Source organism: Plasmodium relictum, assembly GCF_900005765.1.
Source record: "Plasmodium relictum strain SGS1 genome assembly, chromosome: 12".
In the NCBI taxonomy this organism is placed as follows: domain Eukaryota; phylum Apicomplexa; class Aconoidasida; order Haemosporida; family Plasmodiidae; genus Plasmodium; species Plasmodium relictum.
In genome coordinates, this window is record NC_041690.1 from 2,554,003 (window position 1) to 2,570,282 (window position 16,280).

Sequence of the window (16,280 nt, forward strand, 5' to 3'; positions counted from 1 at the left end):
CATAAAAAATATAACGAAATCTCACTAAAATGTTTAACAATTAAAGTTAGTCGTGAAAGTTATTTATTAAATTATAAATACGTACAATTAAAAAAAAAAAAATTTTAATTTTATCAATGCTTAAATTTCTTGAATTCAGATTAATTTTTAGCAAAATAAAGTATTTGAAAAATAAATTCACCTTAAAATTGTTTGTTAATATTTCAATATATTTTTAACCCTTGTGAGTTATTTTATCAAATTCATTAATTTATTTTATTTTATTTTATTAAGTTTTAATTAAATTTATCATATTTGTAAAAAATGAATGTAATTTTCAACAGAATAAAAGTATCATAGGTACTAAGTTTGTAGGAAAATATATTTTTTCTTAAATATAAATAAAAGGAAAAAAAAAAAACAAAATGTAATTATAATGAAAAAAGAATGTTGAAAAAACTAACAAAAACAAAATTACAATTATAAATAAGAAATATACTACATATTTGTAAATATGTAACATGTAAAATAATTATAAATAAGAAACAGATTAATTATTTATGAGCAATTTATAAAATAATAATAAATAGGAAATACATGAAACAGCTTTAAATAACATAAATATATTTATATACGTATATATTTACATATATATATATATATATATATATATATATATATATATATATATATATATATATATATATATATAAATTTTTAATAAAATAATTTCTTAATTCTCTTCTATGCATAGAAGAATTAATAAAAAAAATTCATTTGTTGATAAATATTGGGCATTTTCAAAATGAATAAGAATATTGATATGGAAGAATTAAGAAATTTAATCCAGGAAAATAGTATGAAGAAACGGTTCGTAAAGGATATAAAGAATAATTGCGAAATAAAAAGTATAAAATTTGGAATTATGAGTAAAGAAGAAATAATAAAATATTCAGAAGTAAAAATTTTAAATAGAGAGATGTATAAAAACAATAGTGGAATTCCTTATCCATATGGTGTTTTAGATTTAAAATTAGGTGCTCATAAAAGTAACGCTATTTGCGAAACTTGCAACAAAAATCTTATAAACTGCTCAGGTCACTTTGGATATATAGAATTAAATTATCCAGTTTTTCATATAGGTTATTATAAATATATAATCCATATATTGTATTGCATTTGCAAAAACTGCTCTAATTTATTATTGCCAAAAGAAAAAATAGAATTTTTTTCTAATTTAAAAAAAAAAAATCCAGAAGATTCTTTTTATAAAAGACATTTATTTAAAAGAATATTAAATCTCTGTAAAAAAGTGAACAAATGTTATAAATGTGGAAGTGCACAAGGTGTAATAAAAAAAGTAATTAAACCAAGTTTGGACCAATTCATGAAATTAAAACACATTTTAAAAGTAAAAGAAAATGGGAAAATGGTTATAAAAGAAGAAGATTTAAATAGTTTATATGTATTAAAACTATTTAAAAATATTAATCCTTTTCATGTAAAATTATTAAATATAGAAAATCCCGAAAAGTTAATTATAACAGCTCTCTTGGTTCCACCCAATACAATTCGTCCATCTGTTATAATTGACGAACACGGGACAGCAGAAGATGACTTAACATGTATATTGTCAGAAATAACTCAATTAAATAATACAATAAATAGTCAATGCACAAATGGATATCAGACAAATCAATTTTTAGGTAATGTAGAATTTTTACAATTGCAAATTACAAGGTTTATAAACAGTGATTCTCCTGCGGTTTCTCAACTATTAGCTACACAAAACATTTCCAAACCAGGTAGAGGAATATGCCAAAGATTAAAAGGAAAAGAAGGAAGATTTCGATGTAATTTATCAGGTAAACGAGTGGATTTTTCAAGTAGAACTGTCATATCACCTGATCCAAATATATCCATTGATGAAGTGGTCATTCCCAAAATTATTGCTATGCGATTAACTTATCCAGAAACAGTTAATAAATATAATATAGATAAATTAAAAATGTTAATACGGAATGGGTCTAATAAATGGCCTGGTGCTAATTACATTATAAAAAAAAATATTGATACTAATTATCAATCGAATAATAACATTTTTGATGTCATAAAAAATTATATCAACAAAAAAAATAACGAAGACATTAATGAAGAACGTAAAAATAATCATTTAAATAAAATAAGTTTAAAATATGCAAATAAAAAATTTGTAATAGAAAATTTAAAAATAGGTGATATAGTAGAAAGGCATATTTGTGATGGTGATATTGTTTTATTTAATAGACAACCATCTCTTCACCGTATGTCTATTATGAGTCACAAAGCGAAAATAATGGATTATAAAACTTTTCGATTCAATGAGTGTGTATGTTCTCCTTATAATGCTGATTTTGATGGAGATGAAATGAATTTGCATGTCCCTCAAACGGAAGAAGCAAGAGCAGAAGCTTTATATTTAATGAATGTGAAACATAATTTAATCACACCAAAAAATGGAGAAGTTATAATAGCATTAACTCAAGATTTTTTATCTGCTTCTTATATTATTACAAACAAAGACACTTTTCTTGATAGAGATACCTTTTGTTTATTATGTTCATATTTTTCAGATGCTAAAATAAATATTGAATTACCTGTACCAGCAATATTAAAACCAAAGGAATTATGGACAGGTAAACAATTAATTAGCGTTTTAATTAAGCCAAATAAAAAAGAAAACACCATTATAAATTTTGAAATGAAAGAAAGAGAATATTCAACAAAAAATGGAGATTTAAAATATCTATGCTTAAATGATTCTTATGTTTGTTTTTATAAATCAGAATTAATATGCGGATCTTTAGGGAAAAAAGTATTAGGATCTTCTAAATATGGTTTATTTTATTACTTAATTCATCATAATTCGTCTTATGTAGCTTTAAAAATTATGAACAGATTTTCAAAATTAACAAGTAGATATTTCTCTAATAAAGGAATGACTATTGGAATAGATGATGTAACTCCATCTTCTACTTTGACTGAAAAAAAGAGAGATTTGTTATTAAAAGGGTATGAAAAAGTGAATAAAGAAATTATATCATATAACGAAAAGAAAATGCAAATACAGCCAGGTTGCACCTTAGAGGAAACATTAGAAATAAAAGTAAAAAATATATTAGATGATTTAAGAAATGATGCAGGTAAAACTTGTAATCAATATTTGCATTATTTAAATAAACCTTTAATTATGTTTAATTCAGGAGCTAAAGGTGCTCTAATAAATATTGCTCAAATGATTGCTTGTGTTGGTCAGCAAAATGTAGCAGGGCAAAGAATTCAAAATGGGTTTATTAACAGAACCTTACCCCACTTTCACTTTCATTGCAAAGATTCGGAAAGTAGAGGATTTGTTCAAAATTCTTTTTATACTGGTCTAAACCCAACTGAATTTTTTTTTCATACTATGTCAGGAAGAGAAGGATTGGTAGATACAGCAGTAAAAACAGCTGAAACTGGCTATATGCAAAGAAGATTGATGAAAGCTCTAGAAGATTTATCAATACATTATGATTATACTGTCCGATCATGTGACAAACAAATAATTCAATTTATTTATGGAGACGATGCATTAAATCCTTCTTATATTGATAACAATAATACATATTCTGATCAATTTGATAAAATTTTTGATCATATTATCTCTATATCTTCAAGTCACGCTTTGTTATCTTTTAAAAATAATACTAAAAATATAACACAACAAATATTGGATCAACAGGATAAAAATAATATACAAAAAAATAATTTTCAAGATACCAATGCATCTAATTATTCAAATGAGCATTATGAACAATGTCACAATGGTAGTAACAATAACATTGTCTATACTAAGTCAGTTATATCTGAAATTATAAAAAAAATTTCATCAAAAATTAATGTGGGAAATATATTTATACCATTAGAGCATGATGAACGTTTTATTAAAAAAATAATGAACGAAGACGAAAGCACAGAAGAATTATTTATTAAATATATTAAAGAAAATGAGTATGAAAAAGAAAAAAAAGAGTGTTATATGAATGATTATGAAAAAAAAATTTCTATGAATCATAGCTATACCAGTGCAAAGAATATTAATTCATGTGAGCAACAACAAAAAGAAAACGAGTTGAAAAATCAAAATATAAAAAATGAAAAACAAGTAACAAAGAAAAAAAGAGGAAAAAAAAAAGACAACCTACTGAAAAATGGAAGTATATCAGAAGTGGAAGAATATACAAATGATTCCGAAACATATAAAAATAAAAAATTAGATGAAAAAAATATAACAAAAAAAAGTATAAATGAAGCGAAAGAAGTAAAAAATTATGAAAACTCTAAACATTTTTACTTACACAAAAAGCAAATAAACTGTTCCAAAAATAATAGTATTTTGCCACCATACAACTATGAATCAGTATTACATTTTGTGAATGACTATAGAAATATTGTAATAATTAAGAATCTACTCGATAAAAAAAAAATTATCTTAAATGATGCAGAAAAAAAAATCATCTGCGATAAATACAATAAAATGAGTAAAAATATAAAGAAAAAAATAGAAATTGTTAACAATATATATAGACGCGAAAAGGAGAGAATCACAAAACTAAAAGAAAAATTGAATGATGACTATTATTCTTCTTCAGATGATTCTATAATTTTTAAGCAAATTAAAAAAATTAAAAGTAAAGAAAGAAAAAATGAAAACGATGATAGTAATAATATTATTACCTATAATGATAATAAAAGAAATATAATTAATAGTAACGATAATAACTTTATAGCTAATGTTGATATAAATGACAGCAGCAATATGTACAATAACGAAAATGATCAAATAATAAAAAAAACTAATTTTTCAAAAGAAAAAAATTTTAATTTTGATTTTAATGATATAAAGAAAATTAAAGATAAAAAATTATATAAAGAAATTGTAAATGAAATAAATGAAAATGATTTCTTATACGAAAATAAATATTATAAACAAATGATTAAAAATATTATAGCATTTGTTAGTGTTTTTGAATATATAGAAAGTTCCAAACAGCATTTTATACTATTTCCATATGAAATTATAAAATGGTCTAATTTTTTGTTAATTTATTTAACGGAGATTATTCCTACTAATATTTATATTCATACAAAATTATCGAAAAAAGAAAAACCAACACATCAAAAAAATACTCAAAATATGAAAATATATATCGAAGAAATAAAAAAATGGTTATTTATTAAAGCTATAAATATATATAAATATCTTAATTATAAAAAAGGCCTTCAATTAATGAAAAAGAACGATTATTTTCATTTCATAATAAATGAATATGATATATCTTATAGATATATGATTTATGATTATTCTTTTATAAATTTAAAACAGTTATATCTATTTATTTTTTTTAACATATATAAATATTTTAAATATATTTCTGTCCCTGGGGATGCAGTTGGATCCATTTCTGCTCAATCCATTGGAGAACCTGGAACTCAAATGACTTTGAAAACTTTTCATTTTGCTGGTAAATAATATAAAAAAAAGATTATATTTTTAATTACAAATATATTATGAATTTATGTATTTTATATACTTTTAATTATTTAATTATTTCATCATATATGTCAACATGTATAATTATATTTTTTTACTCATATGTATATATGTATTTTATTTTATAGGTGTTGCTAGTATGAATGTTACATTAGGTGTTCCTCGTATAAAAGAAATAATTAATGCATCAAGTTTTATTCAGACACCAATATTAAATATTCCTCTAGAAGTAAATGATAATTATAATTTTGCTTTAATGATGAAATCGAAATTAGAAAAAACAACAATAAGAGATATTTGTGTTTATATGAAAGAAGATTATACTAATAGAGGTATTTTTTTATCAATTAAATTTAATGAAGAATTAATTCAAAAACTTTTTTTGAATATTAATGCTTATAATATCAGAGATATTATATTGAAACAGAGTCATATTAACAAAATAAAAATTAACAAAATATATATTGAAGTCATAAATAAGTATAAATTACATATTTCGCTAAAAAATGATGAATTTTTGTTTTTTCAAATGGAATCATTAAAAAAGGGATTACTTGATTTATTAATATACGGAGATAAAGACATCAAAAGGTGTATTATAAAAAAAGAAGAAATAGAAGTAACTGACAGTGAAAATGAGAATGAATATGAATATAAAACTACTAATGTGAAGAAAAACATTGAAAATCAAGAAGAAACTAAAACGGATAAAGATAAAGAAGTAAATAAAAGTGTTATTCGTATAAAAAAAGAATTCAAAGAAAATAATGCAAATGTTAAAAAAGAAAAAGAGATATGTTTTACAAAGGAAGAGAGTATTAATAGAATAAAAAAGGAAGATACTATTCAAAATATAGCTAATGGAGAAAAATTAGAAAATATTATAGAAAATTTTAATAATAAAATAAATGAGAACATTGTAAAAAAAGATAACGAAATAATTAACTTAGATAGCATAAATTTGGATTCTCTCAACTTCGACAAAATTAATATCAATGACATTTATAATGATAAAATTGATTTTTATGATGAGAGCCTTAATATATGTAATTTGAATGGAAACAAAAAAAAGAACATAAAAAAAAAAAAAAAAACCGTATACTCCATTTTAGTTGAAGGAAATTCTTTGAATTATGTTCTTGGCTTAGAAGGTGTCGATTTTAAACATATTATTTCCAATCATGTAATTAACGTCTTTCAAGTAAGTATTTTTTTTTTTTTTTTTTCATTATACCTGTATTTATATATAAATTTTTTTTTTTTTTTTTATCACAGGTTTTAGGCATAGAAGCTGCGAGGGTAACAATAATAAATGAAATAAAGAAATGTGTTGAAGCATATAGTATTGATATTGACATTAGACACATAATGCTTTTGGCAGATATAATGGCATTTACGTTAGTAACATTATTTTTTTTTTTTTTTTAAGAATTCAATTTTTATATAATTTTAATATATTTTTTCCTTTTTTTTTTTTTTTTTTCAGTGGTGATATTTTAGGTATAAATAGGTTTGGTATACAAAAAGCTCGACAAAGTACATTAATGCTAGCTTCTTTCGAAGAAACAAATGAACATCTATTTGTTTCATCATTTTTTAAAAATATTGATGAGATTAATAATATAAGTGAAAGTATAATAGTTGGAAAAAATATACCAATTGGTACAGGATCATTTCAACTCCTTTATGATTATAAATTGTTAGTTATCTACAAAAATAACATTTTAATTTATATATATATATACTTATTTATTTTTTTTTTTTTTTAAATTTATAGCGATAAGAAACAGAAAAACCTAACTTTACTTGAAAAAGCTGAAAGGGAAATAAGATAACTAATTTGATTACATTATATATAAACAGCATACTTCTTTTAAGTTTATATTTGTACTACCTTTTTTTTGATTCTTATTTCATATATATATTTGCTTTATTCCTTTTTTTTTATTTGATTAACCCATTTTGTTCTTTTATTTATAAACATGAATATCATATTTGCAATCTATTCTTTTAAAATAATACATCATTTTGTGTTTTTTTGAAACTATATAAATTTTTTATATATTATATAACTTATTATTTTTTATTATTTTTTTTAATGTTATTAAAAGAACTATAATTTTTTTTTTAATTCATATTACATATAAGAATCTGAAAAATTTTTAAATTTTTATATTTTTTTTTTTTTTTTTGCAAGTGCACAATATATAAAAAACTCTATCAGTTTTTTTGTTTGTTATTTATCAAGTATATGTAAAATGAGCTTTTTAAAACTTAAATTTTTATTGTTTTTATTTTTTTTATTTTTCAAAAATTCAATCAATTATAAATCTTCAATAATTCATATCATTCAAATTACCTATAATAAATTTTATTACTTTTTGAATGAGAATAATTTTTTTTTTTTTTTGCTGTTCGATGATATTATTTATTAAATAAACATATTTATTTTTATTATTTTTTTAAAATAAGTTTCATAATAATATATATAAATTGTTTAAAAATAAAAAAGAGAGAATATAAAAAATGACCGATTACAAAATTGCTGTTAGTTCTATTGAAGAAATAAAAGACATATGTAGTGAATTATTGAATTCAAAAGAGGAAGATACATTTAATAAACTTAGTCTATATTATGAATTTGAAGATAAATTAAAAAAGTTACAACCAATTATCACTAGAATAAGAATAAGAAGAAATGAAACTGATGAAGAAAAAAAAATTTATGGAGAAAAAATGATAAAAAATGTAGATATATTATTAGAAAGATACGACTTATTATATAATATATATGAAGAAGAGCTAACAGTGTTTAAAGAGAATTATGAAATTGAAAAAAATAAAAAAATTGAAAAAAAGTTATTAGAAGAACAAAAAAAAAAGGAATATGAACAAGAAGAACTTAACAGGGGAAGAATTAGAACAAAATTGGAGGAAGAAGAAATAATCAAAAAAAATGAAGAAAAATTAAGAATTCTAAAAGAAGAAGAACAAGAAAACGAAAAAAAAATAAAAAAAATAGAATTTATAAAGGAAATAATACAAGAAAAATGCAATTTTTTGTATGATGAAATATCCAATGCTTGTAGCAAAAGAGAAGCAATAAAATATATTTACTCTCAATTAGGTGTGAATAATAAAAATTATAATGACATAAAAGAAGATGATTGTTTATTTAGTTTTAATTATTTTATTGATTGCTTATATCTAATTTATAAAAATAATGAATATAAGCTTTTTAAAGAAGCTTTAAAAAATATAATTGAATATTTAGAAGAGTTAGTAAAAAATATAGATAACGATAAATTAAAACTAATTAATCTTATGAATAAGACTTTTCAAAACAATATTTTATCAAAAAAAGGAACTTTATTTGTATTTATTTTAATTGGATATGTTTTAAAAAGACCAGAAGAAATAATTCATATATTAAAAAAAATAAACAGGGAAATTAATAAGGAAAACATATATATATATTTGGAAGAACCTAATATTGTTAATGACTATAAAGAATGGAAAGTATGGTTTGAAAATATTCAATCATCTTTAAATATTTTGTGTACTTTTTTTAGGCATGTTAACAAATACTCAGATATTCCTGATGACGAAAAAATAAAATCCATTTTCTTATATTTAAGAGAAAATTTTGGAAATGAAGAACAAAAAAATACTTAATTTTTATTAAAAGAATCATCAATCATAAAAAAAAAAAAAATTAAAACTAAATGAACTTAACATAAAAGTAGAAAAACAAACATAACTGCCTATCTTTATATTCTCGCTTTTTTTTTTTTAAAAAAATAATTATATAATTTATTTTTTTTCTTTTAATATATTTGATACTTTAATTAATTCACTAAATTTTGAACAAACATGATAATCAGACATTTTATTTGTTATATAGGTTTTTGATATATTTATTTCAACTATTTTCTTTTTTTTTTTATTAGCGAAGTAACATAAATTTGTAGCTGATGATACAGTTGAAGATGTTCCAATAACTAAAAGTAGATCACATTTTGTTATTTCTTTTTCAGCTTCTTTTAAAAGATCCTTTGATATAACTTCTCCAAATAAAACTACATTTGGTTTAAATATTCCTCCACATGGACATTCAGGTGGTAATTGATGCATAAAGTGAGAAGTTTTTTGTAGCATTATCTTATTTAATTTAACAATTTTATTACATGTACAGCAGCAAGCTTCAAAAACATTACCATGTAATGGAATTACTTTTGTATTTCCACTTTCTTCATGCAACCCATCAATATTTTGTGTAATTACTGATTTTAAATATCCTAAATTTTCTAATGTTGATAAAGCTATGTGTCCACTATTTAGTCCTATTTCATAATCTGATGAAATATCTCTTATTACTTCCCATATTTTTTCTGGATATTTCCAAAAACCCCAGATCGTCCCATATATTCTTGGATCGTATTTACTCCATATAGAATTACTAGAACCTCGAAAACTTGGTATGTTACTTTCAGCTGATGTTCCTGACCCTGTTAATGCAACGATATATTTACTATTTTCTATTAATTCAGCTAGCTCCTCCAGAGTCATACTTTTTGTTTCCTTCTTTAATGTAGAAATCATTAAATTTCCCATTTTTCTATGTTTTATAATAATTTCAATTCTACCTTCTTCATCAAACTCTTTTTAGTTACAATAGCTAAAATGTAGTTAGAATTTATTTTTATGTAGAATTTAATTGAAGATTATCAAATAATTTTTATTTTTTATTTTATTGTTTTTCTTTTTTTTTTATATTTTAAATATTAAAAAAACCTGAATAATTTTTTTATTATATTCATATTCAGGATTATATAAATCTTAATATGAGAAAATTATCATTAATTTAGGAATTACTTGCATTATAACAAAAATGATATTATTAAAAAACATGTAAGATCTTTCTATATAATAAGTTTAGAATATTTAAAAACTATTCTTCATGTATAATATTGTTAAATTAACTTTTTTCAAAAAAAAAAAATGTAAAAATAGGAACATTAAGAAATGAATAAATTATTAATGGAAAAGTGTGTTTATATATGAAAAAATAATTTCACTCTTTTTTTTTATCTATTGTAATATTACATTTAATTGAACTATTTTGTGAAATCTTAAGTAGCAAAAATACTATAATAAATATGTGTATTAGTAATAAAAACAATGCAAAACAAAACATTTTTGTGCTCAAACTCAAATCTTCTATCTTAGAGTTCATGTTAAAAAGAAAAAAAATGAATAAAAAAAAAATTAAATTAAATTAAAACCAAATCAAATAAAATAATTATGTGTAACTATTAATTTAGTTATTTCAGTATTATAAAAAAAATAATTCATTTTCCACTCCTTTCGAAGTTTTATTATTTAAAGCTTTTTCACAATTTTTTAAACATATTATCAATTCATATTTATTTTCTAATAAGTACATAATAAAATAAAATGAATTTTAATATTTATTAAAAAAAATTGAAAATAATTTTATAAATTCCTGAAAAATGAGAGAAAACTTAGAATATTTAATAACAAATGCACCTTTTTTATTTCTCTTAATTTATGAAATATGAAATAGTAAAAAAAAGAAAAGTTTATTTCCCTTAAATATTTTTATTTTTTTTTTATTATTAAAATATATATATATAAATATTTATATATACAACAATAAATAATTTTTTAAGCTTATAATTATAATATCAAAAAATTTATTTTAAAAAAAATTTTTTTTTTTTACATATCAGCATGATTCATATGAAATAAAAAAAAATGCAAATAAATAGTTGTGCAGTTTATTTATTGTATGTACGAGAGATACGTATATTAGATACAAAATGAAATTTCCATTATAAAAAAATAATTATTTTTCTTAAGAAAAATATGAGGAAATAACAGGATATTATTAAAATGCATTTTTTTTTTTATGTTTTCCTCCGTTTTGTTACGGCAAAATCAACACTACTTAACAAGAAGCTGCCTAAAGGCGTTGAAAATACCGGGAATATGAAGGAAAAAATCAAATATATATCTTTAAATATTTCTTTTTTAATTTTGCTTAAAATTAAAAAAAGAAAAAATTTAAAAGATATAAAATGAATTTTTATATAGGTTAAAAAATAAATAACGATATAATATAAAGTGAAAAATTAAATCGCTGAGTGTAATTTAACCATATTTACATTCGTTATTATTTTTTAAATTTCAATTTCAATATACTTAATTTATATATTTTTAAATTTTTTTTCTTTTTTTTTAATATTTATTGAAAATATTGTAACTTAAAAAAATATATATATATATAATTTATTTAAGGTTTTTTTAATTTTTTTTTTAATTTTTAGCTCACTAAAATTACTCCTCATAAATTATTATACTAAAAAAAAAATACTATGTATATTTTTTAACATCAAAATTGTACCTATCTCGTTTTGCAGAACATATCTTTTTTTACCTGTGAATTTTCCATAATATTAAAATTATTTTTTACATCTCCATTAATTTTACAGCATACATATTTTTAATTTATATATATTCCCTTTCTTTTTTCTTTCTTTAATTTATTATTTAATAAATTCTTCATTTTTAAAATATTACTCATGAATTCACCTTATATAAAAGCTTTTTTTTCTTATCTTCAAAATATTTTAAAATAAAATTAGCAAGAATGAGAGTAGAAAAAAAAATTGTAACAAAATATTAAAATATTACATAAAATATATTTTTAGTTAATGTATTTTTCTTACTAATTTCTTTTTTTATAAAATATCGTAGCTTCTATAAAAATGTTTAATTAATTTAAATACAAATTAAAATTCATTGAAAATGAGAAAAATGGAGATAATCATATATCCAAAATGCCAAAAAAAAAATTGTTCTGAACGTTTTTCATTTATACCTATAAAAATAATGTCAATTTCTTTAAATTAACAGATATATTTTTAATTGGCATAACAACTCCAAATGAAAATATTTAATAGAACGAAAAATATAAGATTTTATTATTTATTCAAAAGTATATTTTATAAATATAAATTTTTTTTTTATGAAATATTCAATAAAAAGCACTTTTAAAGATAGTTGTAATTCTAACAATGTTATAGATATTTTTATCTTTATAATTAATATTATAATTTATTTAATATTGGATTCTTATTTATCTTTTTCTAATCCCTACTTTTAATAAAATAATAGTGTTAAATATCATAAAGTATTTTTATTTATACATTTCTCAAGAAAAATTCAAGGAAATAAATAGAAAAAGTACACTATACATATGTATATTCCTTTTATTTTTACGGCATCAATTTTAGTAAACTTTAATTTTATTATATTTTATTTTTTTAAATTTTTAATAAATTATAAAACCGTATGTATTATTATATTTCTATTTTGTCACTATATAAAGAAGTTTGTATATATTATCTTTAAAAAAAATGAGTGATAATACATTTAAAAACACTTTTTAGAAGATAAATTTTTAATGATATTGCTATTTCTTAAATTTCATTTAAAGTAAAATATTCTTATTTAAACTTTTTTTTTTTTTTATAACTGATCTATTTTTTAATTTTTTTTTTTTTTCGTTAATTAAATTTGCCTTTAATATTATAATTTGTTATTGTCTTTTTTTTTTTTTTTTTTTATGATAAACCATACTGTTAAATATGTGTCCTTTTTTATATTACATACCATATAAATATTTTAATCCTTTTTTTTTAAAATAAAATTAATATATAATTTTATTTAGGCTTTTTTCTTTTAAATTATAACACTATCATAAATTATGAATTAAATCAGTACTAAGTATGTTTTTCAGTTAAACCTCTTTATGCTATATATTTTTTTTTTTTTTTTTTTTTTAAAAAAAACTGTGCAAAACCTTTAAACAAATTGAAATACTATTTATATTTTAACTCTACTGTATGATAGTAACTAATTTAATGTTTTCACATAATTCATATATATATAATGGATGAAGAAATTTTAAAAACTTTAACTGAAAGGGAGTTAAAAAAAGTTCAATAAAATAATTATTAATTTAATAAAAAATTATAAGAACATAGTAATAACAAAAGTTTAAATTGATATTTAAATTTGCTTTTTATTATCATATTTTTAGATAATTTTAAATGAAGCTAAAAACATATTATCTCAAAGAAAATTCACCAAAAATGAAAAAGATGAAATCTTTCAAAATAACAAAATAACAGAAAACTTTGATAACAAACAAAACGAGGAAAAATCTGGAGATAAGCCAGGATGTGATGAAAGCGAACTTATAACATATCAAAAAAAAGAATACTCAGAAAATAAAAATAATAATTTTTTTAATTTGCAAGATTTTTCACTTAAATATTCCAAAACGGTCTATTATAAAAAAATAGACATTAATAATTTAAACTTTTTTTTTTTACTTTATTTAAAAAGTTTTTATTTTACTTTCGCTTACGTTTTTTTTTTTTAAATATTTACAGTGTGAAATAAACAATCTCAATTATGAAAATGTTGAATATGAGTTGATAATATCCTTTATAAATACATTTAATAATGGTAATATATATATATATACTTTTGTTCACATTATATACTTTGTTATTTTTTATATATATAATGATGTTTTTAAATTATACAGAACTAAAATATCAATTAAAATTAAATAATATTAATAAACATGAGGATAAAGAAAATAGTATTATTCATAAAATGGTTAACATATTTATGGACAAACTTATTTTTTATTGCACACATCCAATAATTTGTTTATCACAAAATAATAATAATAATAACAGTTTATTTGATAAAGAAATAACTACCCATATTGAAATTTTTTTTAGTAATAATAAAAAAAATTAATATAAAAGTAACTTTTAAAATAATTTAAACAAGTTTCTTTTTTGTAGAACAAATAGAACAAAATAATGATACAGATATCTTATTTAAAAATTGCTTGAATCAAATACTAAAAAATATTTTTAATTTCAAACCCAATCGTAATATATTTAATATATACGTATATATTTTTAATGTTATTCCTATTTTATGATTCTTCTTAAATTTCATATGCTTTTTCATTTTGTAGTATATTATATCATAATATTTACCTCTTTTTTTTTTTTTTATATTTTTATATTTATTTTATTTTTTCTAAATCATCCCATAGATTTTTTTAATAAAATTTTTTATCATATATATGTATGTTTTTGTTTGACTTTTTTCTTTTAATTTATAATTGATACAATGTTATCTATTTTTTATTTTTTTGTATCTGCTTTTTATTATACTTAATGATATATTAATTTATTATCTATTTTTTTTTTTTAATAAGCTGATGATATGGCTAATTGGATCTCCAGACAAGCCTTTGTTGATCTTATTAAAATTATAATTGAAGAAAATATAAAAAGGAATGAATTATGTAATAACTAAAATAAAAGATTTATCAGTATATATACTACCATTTCATAATTTTTAAATATATTTATTTAGGTATTATATATGCAACTGATTTAATAAAAAAAAATTATAAAAATTTAGATTTTTTTCAAGTCGATAATGTTGTTGTTCTAATAGAAATAATTCAGTATGCTATAATTTTTTTAGTTGAAAAAAAATACAATATGGTAATATATATATATATATATATATATATATATATATATATACAATTTTTCTTAGTCTCTTATATTTTAAGGCAAAATTATATATATATCTTTTTTTATTTATTTTAATAGAAAAATTTTTCATTTAAAGACGAAAAATGGTTTGAACATTTTGGAGACCTAGTATGTTTAAAAGAGATAAAAAAAAAATACTTAAAAAATTTTTAACATTTTTTTTTTTGTTATTTATAGTTACAATTATTAAAAAATAGTGAATGGAAAATTTTTTTAAATCAATTAATTGTAATAGAAACCTTTCTTTATGACAAAAAAAGAGAAAATGTTAAAAAAGCATTTAATGAGTTATATAAGCACAAGATTGAAGCTGCATCTATTAAAAACAGCTCCTACTCAAAATGGTTCAAAATAGAGATGCCATTATCAATAAGTTTATTCAAATAAAGATATTCTAATAAAAAAAAATTTTAAGTATAGAAATTTATGTTTAATAATATATAAAAAAAAAAAAATTTGTAAACACCAACTTCATATCAAAATGTTATTCTTATAATTTTGTTCATTGTAATGAAATGACTTATAATTAATAAAATTATTATATAATAAAAATATAGGAATAAAAAAAAAAGAAAAAAAAAATGTTATGAAAAATTTACTTTTTTCTCTTAATATTTACCACACACACATGAAAAAATTGCATGTACAATATTGTTTGCATAGATGCATATGAAAAAATAAATATTACGAATGAAATTTCTTCTTTTTTCTTCGTCTTTATTATTTTTGCTTGATAAGAGAAAAAAAAAATTATGAAATTTACACATTTTTGTATATCAACCTATATAAAATAAATAAAAGTTATTCTAATAATTATTTTATTTAGTTTTTAAAAAAATTTTTACTGAAGAATTTAAAATACATTTATAAAAACAATAAATATATATTACATTTACATTATTGCATCTTTTCTAGTATTTAAAAATACAATTAAAATAATTGCTATAAAATTAAATATTATATAAATAAATAGAACGAAACTAAATTGAATATAACAAAATAAATTATAATTAAACATAATATTATTCCAATAATAAAATGAAACA

The 16,280-nt window shown here is 19.6% G+C and overlaps 4 protein-coding genes and 1 non-coding gene across 5 annotated transcripts; 3 read left to right on the forward strand and 2 right to left on the reverse strand.

Moving 5' to 3' along the window:
* Positions 1-784: 784 nt before the first annotated feature.
* On the forward strand, positions 785-7,386 carry PRELSG_1267800 (DNA-directed RNA polymerase 3 largest subunit, putative; the record flags this gene model as incomplete). Its single annotated transcript, XM_028678498.1, has 5 exons — positions 785-5,522; positions 5,680-6,752; positions 6,827-6,948; positions 7,038-7,250; positions 7,329-7,386. The coding sequence occupies 5 exons, from the start codon at positions 785-787 to the stop codon at positions 7,384-7,386; spliced, it is 6,204 nt and encodes a 2,067-aa protein (XP_028534782.1).
* Positions 7,387-8,077: 691 nt separating this feature from the next.
* PRELSG_1267900 (conserved Plasmodium protein, unknown function) lies at positions 8,078-9,226 on the forward strand (the record flags this gene model as incomplete). Its single annotated transcript, XM_028678499.1, has 1 exon — positions 8,078-9,226. The coding sequence occupies one exon, from the start codon at positions 8,078-8,080 to the stop codon at positions 9,224-9,226; it is 1,149 nt and encodes a 382-aa protein (XP_028534783.1).
* A 138-nt stretch (positions 9,227-9,364) lies between these two features.
* SIR2A (transcriptional regulatory protein sir2a, putative) lies at positions 9,365-10,165 on the reverse strand (the record flags this gene model as incomplete). Its single annotated transcript, XM_028678501.1, has 1 exon — positions 9,365-10,165. The coding sequence occupies one exon, from the start codon at positions 10,163-10,165 to the stop codon at positions 9,365-9,367; it is 801 nt and encodes a 266-aa protein (XP_028534784.1).
* Positions 10,166-11,484: 1,319 nt separating this feature from the next.
* PRELSG_1268100 lies at positions 11,485-11,731 on the reverse strand. Its single transcript, XR_003699279.1, has one exon. It is a non-coding gene; the product is annotated as a Plasmodium RNA of unknown function RUF1 (non-coding RNA).
* Positions 11,732-13,528: 1,797 nt separating this feature from the next.
* Positions 13,529-15,621, forward strand: PRELSG_1268200 (conserved Plasmodium protein, unknown function; the record flags this gene model as incomplete). The annotated part of the gene is made up of 9 exons (XM_028678502.1): positions 13,529-13,576; positions 13,680-13,925; positions 14,035-14,110; positions 14,193-14,393; positions 14,461-14,550; positions 14,886-14,975; positions 15,047-15,180; positions 15,292-15,342; positions 15,412-15,621. 9 exons carry the CDS (start codon positions 13,529-13,531, stop codon positions 15,619-15,621), a joined length of 1,146 nt encoding a protein of 381 aa, XP_028534785.1.
* Positions 15,622-16,280: the final 659 nt, after the last annotated feature.